The following is a 25566-nucleotide window of genomic DNA, read 5'->3' as shown; positions in this document are numbered from 1 at the left end:
TCATCAACCGAATTATGTAAATTAGCAAACCTTAAAAGTTTAGAATACTGCACTAAGATAGATAGGCTGAAGTTTCTTTACCTTATAATTCATGGCCACTTGAATATGAACACATCACCATATCTTACAATACACCCTAATGAGAGATCAAGACATCGCCATTCCATGTACATTCCTGTGCTGCGTTCTTATAACGATTGTTTTAAGTACAGTGTTTTTCCTCGTGTTATTAAACAACGGAACATGCTGCCTGATTCCGTTGTAAATATTAACTCCCTCGATGCCTTTCTAGAATGCCTGAAATCTTACCTGGAGCGTAGTACACCAATGTAATAGTTGTACCTCAGCACTTGCATGCGTTTTCTTTTGTACTGTTTGATTTTTCCTTTGTCTTTTGTGTCGTTATTGTAGTTATCAAATGTACCTTGTTTAGAATGTGAATTTATTGGATTTTCCACTCCTGTAATAGCCTGAAAAAGGCTGACAGTATCAATAAGTGAATGAATGAATGAATGAATGAATGAATGAATGAATGAATGAATGAATGAATGAATGAATGAATGAATCAAGGCTTAAAAGTTATGGTATGGCAGTGCTGTGCAGCATTGAACATAGATGTATCTCGAATACTATGTTAGATACTCTTTGGGTATGTTGTATCTGTGTCATGATACGTCTGGCAAGACATGTATCTGCATCTGTATTGATTGAACGTGGTTAAAACGGAGCGATTTGAGGACATGACACAGAGAGACACGCTCACAAGACAGCCGCCAAACTTGCACTGAGCTTTACAGCGTAAATAATATATGAGCAACATTTGCTGCGCAGAAACTTTAGAAACAATATTGCCGCAGCGGACTTTGTCAGCACAAAAGCAGTTCATCATGCATCACTTCACTACTCAAAATCCTGATCTGCGCAAGAGTAAAGACCCATTTGTAGAACGACAGAAAGCTGAGCTAGTTGGTAAGGATTCATTATGCAAACTAGAAGTGAGGCGTGCAGACAGGACACAAGAGTAGAGAAGTGGACAACACGAACGCCGACTATCAACTGAAGGGAGCACAGAAGCGAAAAATGAAAGAAGACACAAAACTCATCTGCGCATGCTCAGGAATGGAACACCACGTGTCAATCGGGTACACGTGCTGGTCTACGTGAGAGATAGCTGTTAAGGCACTTAATCTCTTCCTTATGTAAAGTAATCGAAGGCTGACTCACGCACGCACTTCCACCATTATAGATATGCCATGCCTCTACCATAAGACGCGTATCTTCATTCTTATGCCTGTACAGTATCGCGCATTCATCTAACTTTGGCTTGCAGTTACAATCTCGGCAATGTAGCGAAAGATTAGAAGGCGATCCACCGGTTAACGACCTTTTATGCTTCATAAGCCTCTGATTGATACACCGTCCCGTTTGCCCTACGTAGAACTGGCCACAGCTAAGGGGAATTTGATATACCATACCCATACGACATTCTGTAAAACTGTTGTTCTTATTGTGCTTCACTGGACAAATATCTGTTCGTTTTTTGCCTTTAACCCGCTCGTTTTTATTCTGTACGGCAGCGCATATCTTACCTAGCTTATTGGGAGCAGTGAAAGCAACATTAACATCATATCTACTAGCAACTTTTTTAAGCCTGTGCGACACTGAATGAATATACGGAATAGCCACTACTCTTTTTTTGCGATTACTGCTTTCTGTAATTACGTCCGTCCCCCTCGAAACCGACTTCTTTAGGCGCTCAGCTACAGTGGCCACCGCTACATTAGGATAACCTGCTTCTAATAGGCGCCGGACCTGCGCATTAAAACTGGCGCTCATGTTGTGCATGCAGGATCTTGTGAGGGAAGACTTAAGGCACGACATGGCGATTCCGTTTTTTACTAATTTAGAATGCTTGGATTGAAAGTTTAGCAACGGCTTCGAAGATCTTGGGGAGTACTGCCAACAAACATGATTTTGTTCGAAGATCAAGGAAATGTCAAGAAACTGAATTACGCGTCGCTGAGGTAATTCCTTGGTAAACTTTAATCCTCCCCCATAAAGTTTAAATTGCTCACTTACTGAGGTAGCAGCCGAGTCTAATTCTTCCCTATTGCAGAAAATCAGGTAACCATCAACGTAACGAAATATCTTGATAACGCTATCACCTAAGGCTTTCTCTAAGCAGTTGTCAACCTTACTCAGGTAAATGTTGCTAAGAATAGGGGGCAACCTTTGAGCCAATGCAAATGCCTGATTTCTGCAGAAAAACGCCATCTCTCCACCCAATCAGCCTCGACTTCAAGTACATTGAAAGAATTTCTAGAAAAGCTCCCGTGGAAACACCGCATCTGTCAATAAAAGCCGACTCTTGCACTTGTTCTTTAATGCACTCATTTACGGAATTTAGCAACCCGTCATGCGGCAAGGAATAATACAGGTCTTCGATATCCATACTAAAATCTGTACAATCACCCGGATTCTCCTCTCTTAAATAGTGAACTAGCGCCTGAGAATTACGTAGGCAAAGGGGATCTGAAAAAATTAGTGAAGCTAGGCAGTTCTGTAGGTAACTAGCGACACAGACCTGCCACGTCCCTTTCTCTGACACTATAGCACGAAAAGGAATTTCTTGTTTATGAGTCTTGGCCGAGAAAAACAGTTCTAATGTGAGGGATTTAGCTTTCTTGACATTACAAACAAGCCTATCAAGATTATGTCTTGACAAGAGGTCAACTGCACGTTGCTTAACTATCGAAGGCTTGAGTTTGACAGGTTGCAAATTCTTTTCTATGGCTGAAATCGCTTTTTCTGAAAACACGTCATCTGGCATAATTACAAAATAACCTTCCTTGTCAGATATTACAGGTCTAAGTTTATGCTCCACAAGGTAATCAACTAACGGTCGGACAGGGTCAGGCGTCTTAAAATGGGAATTAGATTGTTTAAGGCTAGCAATGCAATCCGAAATACAGCGTGAGCGTTCTTCTTCCGGAACGAACCTGGTTATGCAGCGCGGTAAGCTTAAAACTTCAACGGGTTTTATGTTTGGCTTAAAACAGTGCTTAGGGCCTAAAGCAAGGGTTCTTCTATGGTTATCACTTACTATGGCGTCTCCAAGAACCAGTACATTATTTGACGGCGAAATATTAGAAAGGTGTTTCCTCTTACTTTGTTGAAGCTCCGGTGGTTTCATCCTCCATGGTAGAGGCATGGCGTATCTATAATGGTGGAAGTGCGTGCGTGAGTCAGCCTTCGATTACTTTACATAAGGAAGAGATGAAGTGCCTTAACAGCTATCTCTCACGTAGACCAGCACGTGTACCCGATTGACACGTGGTGTTCCATTCCTGAGCATGCGCAGATGAGTTTTGTGTCTTTCATTTTTCGCTTCTATGCTCCCTTCAGTTGATAATCGGCGTTCGTGTTGTCCACTTCTCTACTCTTGTGTCCTGTCTGCACGCCTCACTTCTAGTTTGCATAATGAACCCATTTGTAACCACGCTATCACACATTCTACGCCCCTCTTGTCCGTGGACTTCAATAGTTCTTGTGCAAATATATCTGTTCTTGTTTCGATAAATTGAGCGACCTTGTGCTAAATCAACCTTCTCTTTTTTTATACATGTCTCAAACAATTTCTCCACTTTATTTTGCCTTGAAACTTCCGAGTATACAAGTGCCTCTGTATACTGGAGTAAACGGGCACCTTTTGCAATGGCCAGTCAAGTGACCCTCCACTACGAAACCTGCACATTTTCTCGATGCTGCCAAAGTACGCTGTGGCAATATTGTTTCTAATGTCCCTGCGCAACAACTGCTACTCGTGCAATTTTTAGACAGTAAAGCTTAGTTGAAGTTCGGCACTTGCCGTTTGTGCATTCTTTCTGCGTCCTCTCCCGCAATCGCGCCGGTATAACCATGTTCCATCAAGCCAGCAACCAACTAGCCCATCGAATTCAGTTAATCAGTATCGGTATTTCCGATACAGGAAAGAATGTGTCGCGTTTCTCAAGTTACAAGGACAGCTGTCACAACGCCACCGAGCGAAACAGTATAGGTTGGCTGAACTTTTCTTCTCAAGACGATACTGCTGTAGCTAAGCCCCCGAGTAAAACTAAAGGCAGTGGCATTCTTTCTTTTATCTTTCCGTCACAACCCTCCAGCGAGGACAGGCGATGAGTCAGGCGCGGCCACACTGGTATAGCAGAGCTCCGAGCAGGCGTTCGCGCCGCCTCGACAAAAACAAGCGCGCAAATGTCAGCGCGCAGCCGACCTTTTGTATTCTTGATATTTCCGTGTTTAGTTTCGTCGGAGCAATTGACACTTCTCGCAGCCACCGTACCATGCTGCGCATACTGATGTGCTCGGCGTCTTTCCCGCAAAATCTGATGCAGCCACATTGTCGTCATAGAAGCTACTCTTGCGTGGTGCTTTGTTACGAAGTCTGAAGAATGCAAGAACGGCACTGCCTTGCATACAGTGGCTTTCACACATCAGCGATTTGAAAGGTCTCGTGGACGTAAGTTTGACTGTTGTAAACAAAAGCATGCTTTGCGCTGCTTCCTGAAGACTTGTGCATAAGGCGGTTGTTTTGTGAACGTGAAATCACTCTTTTGGACAACGTTACGTGAAAGTTTCTTGCGCAGCAGATGTTTTCTCGTAGAACAAAAATCCTAAAATAATTGTACGGTAATGAATATGTCACTAACGAACGCATCACGCCAGTACATAAGTATAATATGAATCATCATTGCAGCTTGATGTGCTCTCTGCATACACGAAGCGTCACAAAGAATCTCGCCATCAAGTTCGTTTCTGTTGTACAGCTGTACAGCTGTGCGATAATCCGGTATTGCAGAAACGGTAATATTTTTAAGGTTAAGGTAAAACTCCACAGCGGTATTTACGCCATCGTGCACAGGCTTCTTATTCCCGTTCTTGTAGTTAGATGGTGGTCTCCCAAGCTACTCGGCAAGCAGAGCAGCAGCGTCGATCAATTACAAAAGCAACAAGCAACAATCGCTGACGGCACAGCGTACAAAGAGCTAAAGCAGCTGAAGTGAAGTAGCTAACGCAACCCCATAACTTGTTTCGGAATGAAAATACTACACTTTGAGCAAGAAGGACAAAAATTTCATGACACTAACCGACATTTAGCTCAAATGAAACATTCTATTTCATACGTATTTGTTGCTTCACTATATAGATCTATAATAAGAAATTTGCCAATTTATCAAAATATCCTAAGATAAAAATAGAAAATATCATGTCGGACACAATACCTGCGGTAGTGTCTTGTATCTGCATCTCAAATACTTGTTACCCGAGTATCTTGCGTCATGATACAACTGCAAAGTATCTTTGGCCATCCTTGCTGTAGGCTTGAAGAGTGTGTTCTTTTCCACGCGCACATGCAAGACCATAAAGATCGTACGTACTTTGGGTATGCATGACACTTTTTTCTCATATTCTACTACACTCTATCACCATTATTACGTTGTCACACTCTCCTGTAGATTTTTGACAAGCACAGCGCCTATCTCATGTAAGGAACCGAGTGCATTTCTGCTATGATACAATTGACGAGGGCTGTGTCTCAGACTGGCTTGCCGGCTGTTCTGTATTTTCAATTCTAGCTCACGAACAATGATGTGTTGAATAACTGCAAGTATACGCGCACGTGAGACCAAGTTCTTTCTCCGTTCACTGCCGGTGTTCAGGGGGGCTGGAAGGGACCGTGGGGGTGGTCGCCTCCTCCCCCAAATTGATTTGGATAGCTATACCTGCAATTTGACGCAGGGAGCGCGTTGCTTTTGGAGAAAAGTGCGAGATAAATAGAGAAAGAACTGCGTAGTGGGGTCGGCCACAGTGTGCGCGGAGATTCAAGACGCCTTTGACGGTTACTGATAGGCGTGGAAGTTTGCGTCTATCAATGGCTCCTCTTGCGTCGCTCCCGCGGGTTTTGAGGTTGCGTTTGTCGGCACGCATGGTTTCTTGCACGCATAGTCTACTAGCAGCTATACTATCAACGCTGTGCCAAGCGCTTCCATCCCCCACGCATTCCAAGAAGGCAAGTTACCACGCTCGTAGCAACAGAACGTTGCCGTCCCACCCAAGACACGCCTCTCCCGCATTCCACGTGATCACAAGACCACGTTTATATTGGCATTGTATTGCGGTTGTCGCTACTTGTGACACTAGTAGTCTAGCACTTCCCGTATAGGACGGGATCGTGACAACACACCTAACAAGCAATGACATCAAGGAAAGCATAGAGAAAAGTACTTGAAGTCCTTAACTGAATTGTTTCAGTTCTTGATGTCATAATTAGCTTCTTATGACATCACTAATAAAAAATGACGCCCTTGGATAGCTTTCTTCCCATTTATTACACAGTGAGGGACTCCAATCCGGCAGCTTTGATGCCTTCTCGTTGCATGTGTAGGTTTATTGCCCAAATGGCCTTTACCTCCTTCCCCCAAGAAAGAAAAGAAAAGCTCACGTAGACGTCACGCCTTCGGCAGCAACTATGTTCCACATCTGCCGACAATGCCTTAACTGGTGGCGATGGCTAACTTTCACGGGATTTGTTCGACTATATAAAACGTACGTACCCCACAAAGTCCATGTGAATACGGCGCCGTGGTAGCCCGATAGGTAAGAGCATCGCACGCGTAATGCCAGCACGTGCCTTCGTATCCCCCAATCTGCGGCCAGTTGTTTCTTCATCCACTTTCATTTTTTTTATTTATCCTATCGTTAGTTCAATTTAAGACTACAGGTAATGTACCCTATTCTGTCTGTGTTGTCACTGCTAGATATATGTGTGTTTGTCAGGCACGTATCCAGGGGGGGGGGTGCAAAATTAAACGGCATACCCGCCCCGCAACATGCCTACACCACCACACGAAACACACATTCCTAAAGCGCTGAAAAATAAATCAATCTACTCGGTGGTCCACATTTTGCTGCCTTTTACCGCGAGATCTCTATATGACTAACCTTGCATACTTTTGTCGCCATCCGTCAACAGAGAAAATCATCACGTAGACCGATCCTGGTGATAGTGCAAAACGAACCAAGCTCAATGGCGTATACCCCTGTGGTCTCGGGAACCTGTAACGCGCCCTTCAAAATCTTCGGGATGGGCCCACGCATGCGGAGAGCATAACGGCTGCTCCACCTCCGCGGTGGGTAGGCCCGGCAATGCACTACTATCGGGGCGACCCACGGTGGAGGTGAAGCACTTTCCTTTTCGTTTGAGAGCTTTGACTGTCGTCAGCTCTCGCCGTCATTCCATCTTCACAGAGTTTTGGATGGCCGTAGTTATCGGCATCTCCTTGGGTGTGAAGGCCAGGTTTCTCATCGATTCGGTGCCCACGCGAATAACTCGATGTCAGTTCAGTTGTCACCGTCTATTTAACGATCACGCGCATCGCTGTAGCTTTGTTAGTTCAACCTTTGTTTAGACTGATCCAGGGACCAGGATCGAATTCGGTTCGTAGGCAGCTGGTTTGTATTCTCGTGGAGCGAGTTGCGCCCGGAGAAACGCCAGTGGCGTTAAACGTTTCCTTTTGATTCATTATTTGCTCGAGTGACAGCTCGTCACGACGCTAGCATATCCTCGGAAGCATATACCCGCGATATGGGTTAGATAACGTGGAAAATAATATTATGCGAAACAGCGTCCATCGTCAAACCCTGTGATAACCGTTAAAACCATAAGCCATATGATTCTCACCCGCTATCTCATCTGGCTTTTCCCTAATTGTACAGCACTGTCCTGTAAAATTGGCAACTGGAAAGAAGTGCCACAAATGTAGAGAAATTTTGCGGTCTACCAAGGGAAAAACCCAAGGCAACAGCCAAACAGGAATGAAAAGCGAAAATTAACGAATTTAACCGTTGTTTCTGAATCATCGTTAATGCTTCGTCGTGAATGAACATGAATCGTGAATCAGTCGAGCCGCCTGACCTAGCCACTTCTCTGCTGTGCTAATGTGAGTGTTTTTCTAAGTTTCCGCGGCGGGCGCAGCACGTCTAGAACCGCAGCATCCTGCGCTCTACACTGCTGTACGGGACTTGTGACCACACACCGTTACGCAGCTTCCCAAATACAACACTAGTTGGTTTAGGCGCTTAAATTGGTTCAGCAGTAAACGAGCGATGCAAAAGAACTGTGATTGTTCCGCAAACATATATGTTTCTCTATAATTCTTCAAGGGCTAATTAAAAAAAAAACGCTCCTAGAAATCTTTACTGTATACTATCGATTGTTTACTTGTTCTTGGCAGCGTTCTTCCTGCGCTTCTGCCATGCGCGAGTCCATTTGATGTGGTTCCTTGTTTGCCAAGTAATGGAAAGGTGCGTCTCACAGGCGTATCTGAGAGGTACACCTTACTTCAATTCTCCTTTGCTGGTTTGCGCGTCTTTATGGCGAATGATGGGCATTATTATTATTATTTAGTAGTAAAGCTACCTCCTCCCCTCATTTTCATAGAATGAGTTACGTTGGATTGCCCTCCCCCCCCCCCCCCCCGAGAATATATCCTGGGTACGTGCCTGCTGTGTGTGTGTGTGTGCACGCGCACGCGCGCGCCTGCTGAAGAAAGAAGTATTGCTCCTTCTCCCACACCCTCGCCTCACCAAAGAAAGAAAACAAGATATCTACAGTGTATGCAGTAACTGACGCTTTACTGTACGCTCTTGTTGCTTATCGGGCTCCCTTGTAAACTCGTTGGTGTGCGTCCTTTTTAGCTTTGGCACACAAGATCAATTCTAAAGTTCCCTTATGTGTAGGGTAATCACTGCACATTTTCTTTTTTCTAGAATTGAAAATTGTTTGATTTATTTATTTAAGCAATCACCAGCAACTCCGACATTTTTTTTTTCAACAGCTGCGCAGCGCAAGTTGCTACAAAGTGAGCGGAATATCGAGGTTAACAAATCCTCATTCTGCAAAACATGGCTTGGTGGTGGAATAGGATCGCAACGACGAGTTCGAAGCAGCGGAGCGGAGCATGTATCTTAGCGGCACCACAGGGTTAGGCAAGGTACCCTCATTTACTCCCAATTTCCCGTTTGAACATTCGCAACGCACGACACTATAGACACGCAGACACGGTGCACAGAGAGGGCTATTTTGATTCGTCTGATCTTTTTTTCCCTACAAGTTCTCGAAACTGGTTTTTGAGATTATACTTAGCCGGCGCGTAGACATTTGGCCGAGTCTGACAGTAAGCACACCCACGCAGAAGCGCGGGCACAGTTAACGAGTACCACTCAAGGAAGCGAAAGGGCAACACGCTATCGCGGAGAATGTAATGCCACTGACATCGAGAAAGTGTCCATCCACTGATGAGAAAGAATTCAAAATATCGGAAAGCACAGGAAGGAAAGAAACGACCGCTTTTATATGAAGAGAGAATGCGCACCGCCGCGAACGCTTTTTTTGCACTTTGACGCTCCATGAAAAGGGCAGGCATATTCGTCAGTGTAAAACGAGTACATAACGAAGCACGATTGTCTGAGAGAACGCTAGCACAAAGATGACATTTTCAAGAATCTGCAGCAGCGAAAATTTATTGACGTCATTGCAATCCACCTTGTCTGTCTTTAATGTCAACTATCGAAGGGAACGCTGCGCACCTCCAGAGATGTCGTCAGAACCTGCCTACACTGCGGACATGTGACGGTCTGGGAAGAACTGAAATCCTTGTTTCACTTACGTTGTCAGCTCTTATCGGGTTCGCAAGTGGCTGCCGCTACTGCACAGCATGCTTCTCTTCGTCGCTGCTCTCTTAATGTTCTTGTTGCTGCTGCTGGTGCTGCTCCACTACCTTTGACTCACTGTAACATGGCTCTTCGTATTCTTTGTAACATTGGCTCAACGCCAATGTATGAAAGCCTCCAACCCTACAGCCAGAATAGAACTGACAGAACTTTCGAAGTTAATCAACAAGCGTAAGACAGCTGACATAAGGAAGTATAATATGGATAGAATTAAACATGCTCTCAGATAGGGAGGAAGCCTAAAAGCAGTGAAGAAGAAACTAGGAATTGGCAAGAATCAGATGTATGCGTTAAGAGACAAAGCCGGCAATAGCATTACTGATATGGATGAGATAGTTCAAGTGGCTGAGGAGTTCTATAGAGATTTATACAGTACCAGTGGCACCCACGATGATAATGGAAGACAGAATAGTCTAGAGGAATTCGAAATCCCACAGGTAACGCCGGAAGAAGTAAAGGATGCCTTGGAAGATATGCAAAGGGGGAAGGCAGCTGGGGAGGATCAGGTAACAGCAGATTTGTTGAAGGATGGTGGACAGATTGTGTAGAGATACTGGCGATCCTGTACACGCAATGCCTCATGACCTCACGCGCACCGGAATCTTGGAAGAATGCTAACATAATCCTAATCCATAAGAAAGGGGACGCCAAAGACTTGAAAAATTATAGACCGATAAGCTTACTGTCAGTAGCCTACAAACTATTTACTAAGGTAATCGCAAATAGAATCAGGAACACCTTAGACAAAGCAAAGGACCCGGCAGGATTTCGTAAGGGCTACTCAACAATAGACCATATTCACACTATCAATCAGGTGATAGAGAAATGTGCGGAATATAACCAACCCTTATATATAGCTTTAATTGATTACGAGAAAACGTTTGATTCTGTCGAAACCTCAGCAGTCATGGAGGCATTACGGAACCAGTGTGTAAACGAGCCGTATGTAAAAACACTGAAAGATATCTATAGCGGCTCCACACCCACCATAGTCCTCCATAAAGAAAGCAACAAAATCCCAATAAAGAAAGGCGTCAGGCCGGGAGATACGATCTCTCCAATGCTATTCACAGCGTGTTTACAGGAGGTATTCAGAGACCTGGATTGGGAAGAATTGGGCATAAAAGTTTATGGAGAATGGTTAACTACCTAACTAATGAATGGAATCGTAACTAGGTTGGCTTTAGAGGCAGCAATTGAAGTGGAAAGTAAGGCACAAAGGCAACCGGTGGGCAACCTCTCCCAAGTAACAAAGGGCCTAATGAAGAAATGACAAAAAATGAAAGTGTCCAACTGAAGAGATAGGATAGAATTCGCGGAACTGTCAAAACTGATCTCACAAGGCGAAGAGACATTGGCAACTATCACGTGACAAAGAATTTTACACTGACCTGTACCATACCCAGACGAGTCAGGATACCTCAATTAGCAACAGTAATGAATAGGACACAGGAACTCCTCCTATAACTAGCGATGAGGTCAGAAGGGTCTTGCAAGACATAAAACTAGGAAGATTGGCAGGAGAAGATGGAATAACAATCGATTTAATCAAAGGTGGAGGAGACATAATTCTTGAAAAACAGGCGGCTCTCCATATAAAGTGTTGATCGACTGGAAGATCCCAGAAAACTGGAAGAATGCAAACATTAAACTAATCCACAAAAAGGGAGACGTTAAAAAATGAAAAATAATAGGCCCATTAGCTTACTTTCAGTATTATATAAAACATTTACCAAAAGATTCTCCAATAGAATGAGGGCAACACTGGATATTAGTCAACCAAGGGGCCAGGCTGGCTTCAGGTAGGGATACTGTACACTGGATCACATCCATGTCATCAACCAGGTTATCGAGAAATCCGCAGAGTACAATAAGCGTCTCTATATGGCTTTCATAGATTACGAAAAGGCATTTGAGTCAGCAGAGATACCAGCAGTCATAGAGGTATTACGTAATGAAGGATAACAGAACGCTTACGCAAATACGTTGGAAAACATCTACAGAGGTTCTACAGCTGCCTAAATTCTACACAAGAAAAGCAGGAAAATACTTATAAAGAAAGGGGTCAGACAGGGAGACGCAATCTCTCCAATGCTGTTCATTGCGTGCTTAGAAGTAGTATTCAAGCTAATAAACTGGGAAGGCTGTGGAGTAAAGATCGACGGCGAATATCTCAGCAACCTTCGGTTTGCCGATGACAATGTTCTATTCAGCAACAATGCAGACGAGTTACAACAAATGATTGAGGACCTTAACAGAGAGAGTGTAAAAGTTGGGTTATAGATTATTATGCAGAAAACAAAAATAATGATAAATAGCCGGGCAAAGGAACAAGAGTTCAGGATCGCCAGTTGGCCTCTAAAGTCTGTGAAAGAGTACGTTTACCCAGGTCAGTTAACCACAGGGAACCCTGATCATGAGAAGGAAATTAACAGATGAATAAAAATGGATTGGATCGCACACGGCAGACATTGTGAGCTCAGGACTGGAAGCTTACCATTATCATTGAAAAGGAAGGTGTACAATCAGTGCATTTTACCAGTGCTGACATATGGGGCTTGGAGACTCGGAGACTTGGAGACTGACAAATAAGCTTGACAGCAAGTTAAGGACCATGCAAAAAGCGCTGCAACGAAGATTGCTTGGCATAACCTTAAGAGACAGAAACAGAGCGGTTTGGATTAAAGAGCAAGCGGGTATAGACGATATTTTAATTGACATCAATAGGAAAAAATGGAGCTGGGAAAGTCATGTAATGCGCTGGGTAGATAACCGGTGGACCATCAGGGTTACAGAATGGGTACTAAGAGAAGGACAGCGCAATCGGGGACGGCAAAAGACTGGATGGAGCGTTGAAATTAGGAAATTCGCAGGTGCTAGGTGGACGCGGTTGGCGCAGGACAGGGGTAATTGGAGATCGCAGAGAGAGGCCTTCGTCCTGCAGTGAACGTAAAACAGGCTGATGATGACGATGATGATGATGATGATGATGGTTATCCTCTACTTCTGACGAAATTACGTTAGTCACAAGCATCCAACAAAGCTGACAAGGTCAATATTGCAAGTTCTTTTGAAATGGGCATTGCAAGAATGAATGTCAGCGGCCCTTGCATGTGTTCTCCTGGTAATTATTTCAAATATCTTTTTGCAAATTTGTAAGGGGTGATAATAAACAAATGTGATTTTCGCAAACAGGCTGGTCCTAATATAAAGCTTTCAGCTGCCACTCAGCGCTGTCTCTATGTCGTGTGTCTATTTTTGCCCTCTTCCTTTGTACTCCAAGTGGGTCGTGAAGAACTAACTGGTCCAAGAGCGCTCAAGTAGACGCATTTACCGGAGGTAACATAGTCTAGTATAAGTTAGCGTGATTAGGTAACGTCCCTTTTAAAGAAGTGCCTCGTTGTTTTTCTATTTACATTTTTTTCCACAGAAGAATATTTGCCAAAAGACACACACGTGAAGTCTCACTAATGGAACCTTGAACACGAAGTGATCTGTCACAAGATCTTTCAGCAAGCTTGACGGATAAATTTTAAACTTCTTATCAACCTTTTGACGCGAACTTGCGAAGCTAACAGTGAACAAGTCAAGAATACAGGCTCACTCTTGCTGAAAGTACAGCTTCTGATGGGGCTGTTTCGAGTGATGCAATTTCTTTTGTGCAAACAGTACTTTTTGAGACAGACGAAGTGTATTCATGCTTTTAGAATTGCAGATACTGTATGACCGTAGCTTGATCTTCCTGATACGTACCAAATTCTAGCTAATAAACACGAGGCAATCTAGACACGCGCACGCGAATGCAGTAACACAACCATGGATAATTAGACAAAACCTTTATAAATGTGAAACTCCATTCCTTAAAATAAGGTGCAAATGAAAGGTTTTGGCAATTAATAAAAAAAATTGTAAATTAGGAGTTTATTGGATGTGCTCTTCTTGTGCAGTACGGAACAACGGCTATCATGGCGGATATCCGTCTTGCGCACCTCTTACTCGGCCTGTGTGCGTTAGCAGCATTTGCCGGATTTCTTCTCACCCGCTTTGGCTACATGATCTCGGATGACAACTTGCACCTGTTCCGTAACAAGGCCGAGGTCAAAGTACAGGATTCTGTCACCTTCAACGACGTAACACTCGTCAAGCCCGCTGCAAGGTGAACATTTCTCACTTTCTTACCTCTAAGTTCAGATAACTGAAAAAAAAAATCCACTAGAACCGAACTCAATATCACTGTCGGGGTTAACGCTATTAGCATTCAAGCAGTGGAGTGACGTCCTGTACGCCGCCACCGAAGCGCATCACAGCTTAGCCGACAACAGCCGGGCTTCTATGTTTTGATTCCCACTGGGGACGCTGCGCCATCTACCGCTACTCACGCCAAACCATCGTACGTTTGCCTGGCCTGCGATATTTCACCGGTGGCTCACCGGTGCCCGCGATCTCCTGCTGCCCACGAGCGTTCGTAGCCCAGCGCTGAAGCATGTAGCTGTCTGCATCACTAAAGGAATTTTAAGTGTCTTCTTTTTTATTATTGGAGGGTGCCATAATGCCCGTATCTTCTACGTAGTTTTTGTCCTTTTTGCAGAATGAGCGGAGTGCCACAACCAAAGTGTGCGGGCGTGTATATCTTGTTTGGTTTTGGGGCATGCGAGATGTCAACCAGCTATATAATTTGCGGTTGAGAAGTTCCGCTGCACAGCTCAACAAGACCTGAACGAAGAAACGCGATGCCACACACAGGGTGATGCCCAGTGTAACAATTGTTTTATTCTAAGGGTTGTGGCAGTAATTGGAATATTGAATACAAATCGAGCCATCTTTTCGACTAGACTCATAGTTGATTCGATGTTCACTACTCGAATTTGTCGAATGTTCGTTCCTTTTTTTCATATGGGTGATAACAAATCGATACGACGCCTATTTAATGTCTACAAAGCGAAAGACCCATCCAACTGGAGACATTTTTCAATGCTTACGTTACAGGGGACCCGCGGTTGTTCCGGAGAGGCACCATTGGTTGAGTGAAAGCGAGAAGCTGCTCGCTTTTTAACCTAGCTGGGGAATAGGAATATTTTTATTGGCAGTCAGCCTCTAAAGCCAGGGCAAGAGTACCTTTATATAGGCTAATTAGTCAGAAGAGAGCCTGGTTATGAGAAGACAATTTACGGATGGAAAACGTGCATTGGAGTTCACACGCCAGTCGTTACCAAGTCACGACCAGCAGCTTGCCGCTATCCTTAAAAAGAGAAGTGCTTCACCATTGCGCTCTACTGGCGCAAACCTAAGGCGACAAATTTGAAGGTTTAAAGAAACTTTCGAAGTAAAGACCGCACAACGAACGACAGACGTAAACGTTGTGCGTCACGTTTAGAGGCAGGAAGACAGCGATGTGGACTAGAGGGCCAACGGCAATAACTGACGTTCTTGTCGACATTTAAAAGGAAAAAAAAAATGAAGCTGTGCAAGCCTCGCTATCCCTAGGGCAGATAACTGGTGGTCTGTTAAAGTTATAGAATGGACACATAGCAAAAAAATGAAGCCCGTTCGAGGACGGGAGACACTCGGATGGTGTGATGACATCAGGAAATTTGCAGTGACAACTTCGAATCAGGAAGTACACAACAAGGGTAAATGTAGGTCGCTAGGAGGAGCTGTCGTTCTGCAGTGGACATGAATATAGGCGGCGGTGGCTGCTGCTGCAGTGGTGGCGGCTGCTGCTGCTGCTGCTCGTGAAAGAAGAGCAGGAAGTTATCTCAAGTACACAACTATTTTCTCCGAGGCGAAAGCTTACTTTAGATCTAAAACGAGTTACTTTGTTTTACAGCGAGCGAATGACCCTCGTGTTCGTCATATGCGAGAGCCATTTTGATCTCGGCATCGTTGCTGTGAAATCAGCGGTCGCCTACTCAACGACAAGGCTACACCTAGTCGTCATCACAGATAAACAGAACGAGGCAAAGATGCGAAATGAGGTAAGCCGGTAACGTATGTCGTAAATGCCGTATGTTGCACAGATGCGTCAGCTTTTCCTGAGAGTCACGAGATTTTCAGGCGCCCTAGGGAAAAACAATGCCGGTGGTTTTCCGAGTCTAGCAGCAATTATTAACGATCGGTTCTACTCATATACTCGAGAGGCAAAGCGGTATTCGCTTTCTTAACAACCTATATAATGATGCGAAATTATAGTTATTCAAAGAATAGTTGAAATTTCGCGGCACACGTGTGTCCCAGTCTCTCCATTTGATCCTCGTTTATTGCGCGCTACCTATATACCGCAGGTTGTATTGCCAAATCGCTGAAACCACATAGATTCTTTTGAAATGTATTTCAATATATTATGTTTTTGACTTCATTTTACGCCTTGGGTGCTACGGCCTTCCACGTAGTACAAACATATAATGTAAAAGCGAAAAAAATGGACTTTTCTGAGGGTGTATTTCCTGTCCTTGCTCTACCGCTAGGCTCATCGCAGCGTCAGTCAGCGGAACAGGACTCTTCCTCATGACGTCCGCTCCTTTCTCCATGGTTTTGTTTCTTCAGTGGGATGCAGGACTCGGATGTGCAAGATCCTCAATCAAGAATTTCATCGGCAAGCACGCATCCACAGAAAGAGCCCGCCTAGTTATTTTCGAGTCTCTGCTATGCGAAGTAAACGTACCAAGCACACCATGGCACGAAAGGCTTCGCTACCTGGTGAAACGTGTACCATCTATATTGATAAGATGCTGAAGCTGTGCAAACTAGTTCACTTGTGAAATGGTCAAAGAACATAAAGTCGATCATCTGCTGATAAGGATCGTGCAGCATGATTGTAAGAGTAACTGGTAAGAAAATTGTGGGCTCTGTTCCGAACTTTAGGCTTTATTGCCGCAATGTAAATATTGGGATAACGCATAGAATATTTTGGAAGTTGCATAACATGAGCGCACAGTTGTACGCCCAGCATTTAATTGCATAGCCGTGTTTTACCGCCTTCACCTTGCCTTTGCTTCAAATAAATTCCAACATATGCGTTAAATCAAAAATAAGGCGAAAGCGTCAAAGGGCTCGTTGCAATGACCCATACCCGACAAATAGTGGAGTCTTGTCCAGAGATACAAAAAAGCAGACGAGTGACACAAAAATATCATCATTAGCAATGGCTCATACCAAAAAACAAATTACACAATCTGGAATGCATCATACCACCGTAAGCAAGCAAAGATGCAATGGCTCAATATGAATGAAGGCACAACGGAAAAAAAGGAATGAGGCAAAGAAAGAAAGAAAATATCAAAATTAGGAATGGCTTATACCCTCGCAAACGAGCAGATACAATGGCGGAATATGAAAAAAGAAACGAATGAAAGAGAGAGCGAGAGAGAAAACATTCACTTCTGAAAAGGTTGGGTGACTTCCTCGTTGGTAAAAGCCATTCTTTCAGGGCCCCATTGGCTCACGCCACTACACGTGCCCGCCGGATCAGCCGTCGCTGCTTTTGCGGGTCTAAGCTCGTCAGCGCAGTCTCCCAGGAGGAAAGTGAAGGTGAAGGAATAGGGGACTAACCTGCAGGGTGTGGGCACTCCAAGGTGTACAGATATACTGTGGCTTTTGCTCCACAGTAGGGACAGTATGAGGCATTTTGCGCGGGGTGGACGAATATAAAAGAGACAGGGAAATAAATTAATTCGAAGCTGTCGCCACGCAACGGCATCTTCTCGGTTAAGGGAATTATGGGGGGAGTGTATTCTGCTATCTCTGTAATGCTGTAAAATTTCAGTGTCGTTCAGTGGTTCTGTCCGTGCGTCGTCTCGATTGGACAGCTCTTCCAACGGCGCCCGGCTAGTGAGCTGCCAAGCTGCCGCATTAGCGCGTTCATCACAAAGGATAGAGGCGTGTCCAGGTGTGCAGACAATACGCACCCTGTGTAAAGATGTAAGGTGTAATCATGCAATGATTCAGTTTGTGTAGGATGTCACTATCTTTGTGCCAATGTCCTGCAAGTGGTCTGTGAATCCGTGACCATTGTGATGGGTCCATTCGGTGCCGGTATGGCTGAAGCGTCTACGATGGCGAGGGCGATATCAACCTCTTCCACTGTGCCACTGTCCCCAGTGAACCCTCAGAGAGTATCTGTACCCACGTCTTCCGAAGTAGTCGGCCACGTCGGTGCATAGGACCACCGGTGTGTTCGATGTGCCATAGCCAAAGAATCGAGCCAGGGCTTGTGCTCTTGCCTTTCTTCGGTCTTTATGACGGTCAGCGTGGATATTCCGGGGAAATGAGGCCACGTGAATTCTGTTGTGAATGCTGAGCTGAAGAGGTATGCGGTTTTCCGGTTCTGGCTGTCTTGGTGTTTGGTATCCTAGCCGGGATAAAATGAGGCACCCCTGCATTGTTCATTCTTATCACAAGGAATGAAAGAAAAACGAAAGGAAGGACGGAAAAACAAAGGAACCGAGAACAACGAAACAAAGAACGAATGAAATAAATAAATAAAGAAAAAGAGAAAGAAAGGAACAAAGAAAGAAAAAGAAAGAAAAAGGAAAGGGAAAAGTCTGCAAGTAAGAAAGAACGAAATAACCTTTAGATAGTGCATTAGGTGTCCGCATGTGCCGTTGAGGAGATCGAAATACAGCGAATTAAGTTTACCTTATAGTGCAGCTCGTCATGTCATATACAAGAAGTCTGACCTCTCCGATCGGACAACTTAATGAATTACAAGGTGTGCCACAGGCTTTCCCCTTCACGTGTAAAACAAGTGTAACATGCGGCCAATCTTTTTTTCAAGGTGGTTGGTTCCCTGTTGTTTAAGCTAGAAATATTGTTGATATTGCGAAATAATTAGTCTGAAATATCTCCTCCCTTATGTTAAAATGCAACAACAACTTAAACTTTTGTTTATATGAAATATTTGCTGATCCGTCGTGTGTACTTGGTGTAGGTGCTTACAGACTAAGGTTAACGTGCTAATGGGCATTTCGCAGACAATATGTCTTTTCTAGCTTTTGATATCGTCTTTTCTTTTGCCTTGGCTGCCACACCTCCCTTGTTTCAAGTACTCCTCCTGGCCAGATAGCGTCAGAAAACGTGTGAGCTGTGAGGTGAAGCTGGAGTGGTTCCCCAAAGATAATTACCACACTTGGCGGTCAATGTTCAGACCTTGCACAACACAGAGGCTTTTCTTACCGGTAAGTATGCGTCTGAAGGTACATCTCCTTCAAGTACAACCTTTAGAATAGATTGTACATTATCAGTGCTTCAGAGAAATGTGTCCAGCTTACAGACTGGACTGCATGCGAGAACACTTTGTGTGTGTGCGTGAACTATAAGATGATGAATACTGCAATATCAATTATAACGCATTCCAGGCAAATGTTTGCCGTTGTCCTAATGTTGCGCATATATATATTTATAGAAATAATTAAATGAATAAATAAACATCAATGAAACGTCCGCCGGCGGGACTTGATTATGACAGCTCGATCACGGAAGCCCGTTACCTTAACCGTTGCGCCCCATGCACATGCCTGAAGGATAACAATAGAGCATCATTAAAAATGTCCGTAATGCAAGCCAGCGCGTGGAGACGCTTGGAGCGTTTGCCGAAGGTCGACGGACTGCAGTCGATCTTACCTTCTGCACTCTCCATGTGCGACCTGTGTGACATGTGCGACATGGGCAACACCTCCGGCGGCGCCCTTCAACACGCCAGCGTTGTCAGAGGTTTAGTAAGAGGCAGGGCGCTGTTACTTCTATCCAGCAGGGGTCGCCTTAAGAGTTGCGACTCACCTTACGTCACTGTGTTTGAAACAAATAAAATCCAATTAAATATTTGCAGCGTCGTGCAATGACGTCGTACCCGCCTACACGTCAACAATGTCAAGGAAGTCCAAACAGAACGCTGAAGCTTGCCATCGTTGTCGATAAAGGCAGGAACTGCCAATTTTATTGCTGTCTTTTTTTTTAGTTTGTAGTGTATTGCAAAGCACCCATCCAGCACCTTGGAAAATACACTTGACGTAAAACAGGGTTGAAAACAACGAAGTGAGCCCACTGCATAAAGTCATGCTTGCATGAATTAAAAAAAACACGGTCTTCTACCTTTCAGCACAGTTTCCTAAAACACTTTGGACATATAATACAAGCTTGCTGCACAAGTGCGTTTAGAAGTTTCTAAGCTGCAGCCACGTTTTACGTAAAATTATTTCGCAAGTGTGTTTGCCTTTTATGGGTAATCTCGGCGTGCACAATGTCGCACAATACGTGTGATTGGGATACGCAGATATGATGTGCGTCAGCACAGTTATTCATATTAGCCAAGCATTTCTGCATGACAAGAACACCACAGCACTGGCAAATTCTTCATGCATGGTCCTCTCCTAAAGCTATTTTAATTATAGGCGAAATACACGTACCATGGGCTAGTGTTAGCTTCGCCATCGCGGCTCCAATGTAGTGTGTTTTTCTGCAACCTCTGCATTGGCTCGTACAGAGTTGTGCGCGGGGGCACATAACGCCCGTGTTGTTTACTTTGAACAGACGTTCGACTAATTAAAGAGGAGATAATTAGTCTTGAATATCCGTTACAAGAACGAGGACTGAAACGACTTGTAAACGCCAAAAACATCAATTTTAACTAGCGGTTTATTGGCTTCATTGCATGGTTCCAAATAAACTTGCGCATCGTCAACAGCGCAGCATTTTGTAGATTTGCTATTGGTGGGTGCATATGAACCTTTTTTCGAATACGAATCGAAGTAGAATAGTCAGACGAACACGTATAGATATAGAGTGCAAATATTTATTTCGGCATAAGCAGGTACCGCGCTTGTATTGACTAGAGAAAAAAATTACTCCAAGCTATTTCCGGCATGTAACATCGGTTATAAATGCACTAATACTAACTGTAATTAAAATAACTGCAGGAATAGCTTCTCAACATCATTAGAGCGTAGTTGCCGCAAGCTTTCGAAGAATAAATCGCTGCGATGTGACTAGTTTTCGAAAAACGCAAAATAAATAGTTCTTCATTAAAATCAGAGGCTGTGGAAAAAGAAAAAAAAACAGATGCTGCTGAAAAGCTTGTGTGCCGTCGAAACATTTAAAGTGCCACTTTAAGAATCACGGGTTTCAACGTAAAAGATGAAAGTGCTACAAGGATAGGCTACAGGAAACACTAAAGTGCAGACTACGAGCCAAGGTCACAGGTTATCAAGTAGGCATCCGCCCGGAAAGCAGAAACAGAATTTGCATTACCATTCAGTGATGCAGTGAGCAAGTAGGGAAGGTAATATACATGCAGGCGCAAAAAGAAAAAGAACAACCTTATCGCACTAATTACGGAAGGACGTAAAACTACAATTAAAAGGTAGCAATAACGATTTCGTTCCTTCGAAAGTATCTCACAAACGGGAAGCCAAGCCAGTTTCTTGAAGAAAAGCCAGCATGGTACCGTGAGCTTGGTCGTGCCGAGAACAGCCATTCGGATACATGCAATGCTCAAGGCTCATACACTGCAGGTATCCTAGGCTATATATGGTCCCTTAGTAGCGACACGCACTGTGAAAGGAAAGCAGGGAACTGTAATATAAGGTGCTCAAGTACTTTGCAGAAGCACCTTTTAAATTCAGGAAAACCTGTGTTCGCGATAAGCTTGCCGGACCGCCAATCTCTATCTGGCAGTCACGATATGTCTGAGGAACTTGAGCCGTCCGAACCCGAAGCACTGCTTAAGCGTGAGATTAGCCCATCCTATTGCTTCCTCAACTTAGTGCAGTCGCTTTCAGGAGTTTCATAAATGGTTTGGAACAGACGACTACGTCAGCAAGGTATAGTGGATAGTTCTGCCATTTCATTTCGAAGAGAACAGTGTCCGCCCTTTACTGGGATGTAGCGGGGGCTGAGCACAAACCAAACAAAAGCACACTGTGTTCGTCGGTAAAGTCGACGGTGGCCACGCTAGTCTACCTCTCTAGACTATAGACAATGGTCTATAGTCTATAGACTACTTGTTGTTTGCTTATCTATGGACTATAGATAAGCAAACGACGCAGGGCGCGTCGAACTTTGTCTTCGGAGTCATCGGTGCGTGGCACTAGGCAGACATACTATCTAGTTACTGCCTTGAGCTTTCTGAAATAGTCACGAAATAGTGCGCTCTGTCTTTTTTTCTGTTATTATCACGACCGTAGGCGCCCATGAGCTGTATAAAGCATTCATAACGCTGTAATCGAGAATCTCTTGCACTTAGGTAAAATTCAGTTCTCGTTTTTTTCTCGTCACGAGGTAGCGTTGTTAGTGTAATGGACATTCGTCATTGTACAGTACGATTCTGTGCCTTGGGTTAAAAGTGTGGTAGACGTTGATTAAACTTGGCAAACACTCATTCATCTCTACATGCAACTCACGACTAGCACCCCTGGGCTCTGCCGTTTGTAGTGGTTTGTCGCAGCGCTGGGTATACCTTTCGGTATAGTTGGAAACTTGAGAAGGGCTATTAATTCGGCCTTGTCGGTACGGCATACTGAAAGTGAAACACAAAAAAAATACAGAGATAGACGGAGGGTTAGCGCATGTGTTGTTCCCTGCGCCTGTCCCTATCCTTCGCGCTTCACTTGCTGTAAACGTCGTCCCATCCGGAGGCCGTCCCCGAATCGTACGGCTGGCCAGATGGACGAGAGTTAACCCGGACATAGCTGGTGTTTCTGCTCCATGGGAGGGTTTGTTGCAGGGGTGAAAGATGCTCGGCACTTCGGTAACCTTTATCACCTAGTTATAATTAAACGTATAGGATTTATGTTGGCATCTGCCTCACCACGTCTAAAACTAAGTTGTGCAGATCCCACACACGGTGGGAATCGACGTTATGCAAACTATTTTGCAGTCAGCTGGCTATGCAGCATTGTTTGCGGTTCCGCAATGCGTAGCCCGGTTTACCAATGTGCTTGTGTAAATTCATTATTTGTGTGTGTGACGCGAGTACAGCGCACTAGAATTAGCTGTATAGTGCGTTTATGTGGCAACAGCAAGATGACGACGACGGTAACGATGGTTGCATGATTTTTAGGAATGGCGAATTGATGTAGCGGAACGTAGTGGAGGTGTGACATGGGTAAGAAACACAGAAAACACTAATTGCGCTCTGACGGCAGCGCGTGCTATCACGTAGAGGGCACAACCGGATGGCTTGATGGCGATACTGTAGCACAACTTGCACCACGTGTTCTTGAATAGCCATTCGAACAAGTGGCAGTGGTACGGCTGTACGGCTGGGCCGAGCCGTGATGGCACTGCCATATTGGAATTCTATGCAGCGTCGTCGTACTCGGACACTATGTGCATCAAGTTAGAGCACACCTCGATGTTTAATTAACTGGCGTGGTAACAAAAATAAGGGCTGTAAAAAACACGCAGGGCACCCAGAGTGTTAGATGCGCGGACGGCTAAAGCGGATTTTTTCCTCTTTCCATTTAATCTGTATTGTAGAGACCATCCCTTGACGCCCGTTTGGTATGAGAGATATACGAATATGACAGCAAAAAAATAATACCCCGAGCTACCACTCTACGTAAAGCCATTATTTCATTCATAGAAACGCCAGCCAGTGCGATTGGCAGCCTTCCACCGAGAACGCTGACGCACCAATGTTGGCTTCGCATCATGCCTTCCTGGTTCTTGTGCGCACACCATGGGAACTGAAAAGAAGTTCATTTCAAACAGCTATGACAAGAACGTAACTGTAAGGGTGGTTTTATTCATAATTGCTTGTCGTTTATTTCAATCCATTGTTCTGGTAGTGGCCACACAGCATAAAAAATGAGATCATACAAGGCTTTATAACACATGAAGTCCTACAAAAACTCTGTAGCAAAGTCAACTAAACAACTATTGGAAGAACACCATCCAAACTGAATAGTGTTCTACTTATGCTCGGAGTAAAGGCCATGTTTCATAATACGAGAACTAGATACTTCGATAACTTGCTGGGAGCTGATCAAGCGAGAACTCTATCAAAAACTTTTGTTCATTGTCATAACCTTGAATACTTGTTCAAAAATATAATAATCGAGAGCGAGCTTCCTATTTCATGTTTCTGTAAACTTTCATTTGACATTGACTTAGATACGAAGATGAAGAATTATTTTGCAATTTATTTACTGAATACTTCATCTAAAACTTTCCTCCTGTCATATATCTGTGTTTGTATGTTAGCTCTGCGACTGACGTCCGCAGAAGACGGCTGCCTGCCGGATGCTATTTTTCAAGGTGTTCATTTTGAAGCAGCGGTTCATTTCGCTCACATTTTGCGCAAGCTTCAACATGTTGCGACCGTAGAAGATAGCATTATTAGCCCTCATGGGTTAACAGTAAGTGAACGTGCATGAGCACTCAGCTATTAGAGACTTGACTTGTACGCTATTCCGGTAAACGGGAGCGGTTTGGGCGGATTACCGGATGGTCGGGGCGTAAACGTGAGCGGTGAAACCGCCTGGTATTGTAGAGCTGAACCAGACAAACGCATAGCTAAAACTGCAGTAACTCACCATATCCTGCTTCGCCACTCGTGCAAATTTTTGGCAGCGGCGTAATTGTGAACACGATTACGCCACTGTCGAAAATTTACCCCAGCAGCTAAGCAGAATACAGTAATTAGCTCTGTGTTTGTGTGGTTGAGCTTTGCGCCACCAGCTGGCGCCACCGTTCGGGCCGCTCACCTTGACGCCCCCGCTAAACCGGAAAACCGCCCGCGCTTTCCCGAATACCGGACACGCTAAAGGTCCCTATTAAGAATGCCTATCCTTGTTGACGCTAACAGGTAAAGCGACAAACCTGCCGAGGAGCTTTCGAATGTGCGAACTCTACAAGCTAGCTTAACATCATTTTCACAGAGTATGCTTCCTAACGAAGATGCCGTCATCTACGTTGACACAGACGTGGTATTTTTGCATCCGGTCGAAGACTTTTGGAGAAAGTTCTACGCCATGAACGAGTGGCAGATGGCCGGCATGGCACCGGAAACAGAGAACTTTACACAGAACTACTACTTGACAAAAGGACTCCACCCTTTTGTGCAACCATTTGGTAAGGACCGTTGTTACTCAACTTGTAAACTTTTACACATGCAACACGTTAACCCAGAAAGAGCTGTGGTTACGTTTACTTTGTTGCAGTTGTGCCGAAATACCATAGAGAGCATTGATAAAAGCGGACAGCGTTGTAGGCTTGCCCAATAGAGCAATCGCTGCCATCATGTGGGACGAAGAGCCCGTAGAATCGACATCTTGCGTGCATACTGATGCAACTTGCTAAGTAAAAAAAAATTCTTGATGTCTAATTATCAAAGCCGATGCAATTTTTAAACAGTACTGCTTTGTAGAATGTCTAGTACAAGCAAGTGTGTCATTGCAGTGTCTAGCAGAAAATAAATTTGCGAACATTTGCGTGTTATCCAATGTTCTAAACTATTATTAATTTATTGATATATTTATCTATGTTCTATACTGCCAGTCCCATCAGGGACCATAGCAGGTGGGCATACAAAACAGAAATACATAGTAATAAATGTGCACGTACAAATTGCGCGTCAATAAGCCAAACAAGAAACGCGAAAGAACAAGGTAACAATGCATATTAAAAAAAGAAATATAAATATCACGTATGCAGGAGACATCCGCAGCAATACAGAAAATACATCATGAAAAGACACCAAACGAGAACAAAAATAACAGTAAACACCTTCAGGTATTCAGCATGGCCTAGAAGAGTTTCAAAGCATATTATGTGAATAAG

The 25566-nt window shown here is 44.2% G+C and overlaps 1 protein-coding gene across 3 annotated transcripts in view; it reads left to right on the top strand.

The window, feature by feature from the left end:
- The window catches only part of LOC135908654 (glucoside xylosyltransferase 1-like), a 62465-nt gene that overhangs the window by 17612 nt on the left and 19287 nt on the right, over nucleotides 1-25566 (top strand). The window contains exons 1-5 of one of the 3 annotated variants that reach the window (XM_065440512.2): nucleotides 4318-4519; nucleotides 13740-13948; nucleotides 15620-15767; nucleotides 18834-18965; nucleotides 24666-24858. In XM_065440512.2, coding sequence (XP_065296584.1) covers nucleotides 13758-13948; nucleotides 15620-15767; nucleotides 18834-18965; nucleotides 24666-24858 — 664 coding nt within the window. In that variant the 5' untranslated portion in view covers nucleotides 4318-4519; nucleotides 13740-13757. Of the gene's footprint in view, nucleotides 1-4317; nucleotides 4520-8935; nucleotides 9054-13739; nucleotides 13949-15619; nucleotides 15768-18833; nucleotides 18966-24665; nucleotides 24859-25566 lie in introns of those variants that run through there. The other 2 variants (XM_065440505.2, XM_065440503.2) reach the window with 2 other exon arrangements.

The sequence above is a fragment of the Dermacentor albipictus genome, chromosome 7, assembly GCF_038994185.2.
Source record: "Dermacentor albipictus isolate Rhodes 1998 colony chromosome 7, USDA_Dalb.pri_finalv2, whole genome shotgun sequence".
NCBI classification, from domain to species: domain Eukaryota; kingdom Metazoa; phylum Arthropoda; class Arachnida; order Ixodida; family Ixodidae; genus Dermacentor; species Dermacentor albipictus.
The sequence above is the reverse complement of the archived record's forward strand: the minus strand, read 5'-3'. Positions and strand labels throughout refer to the sequence as shown.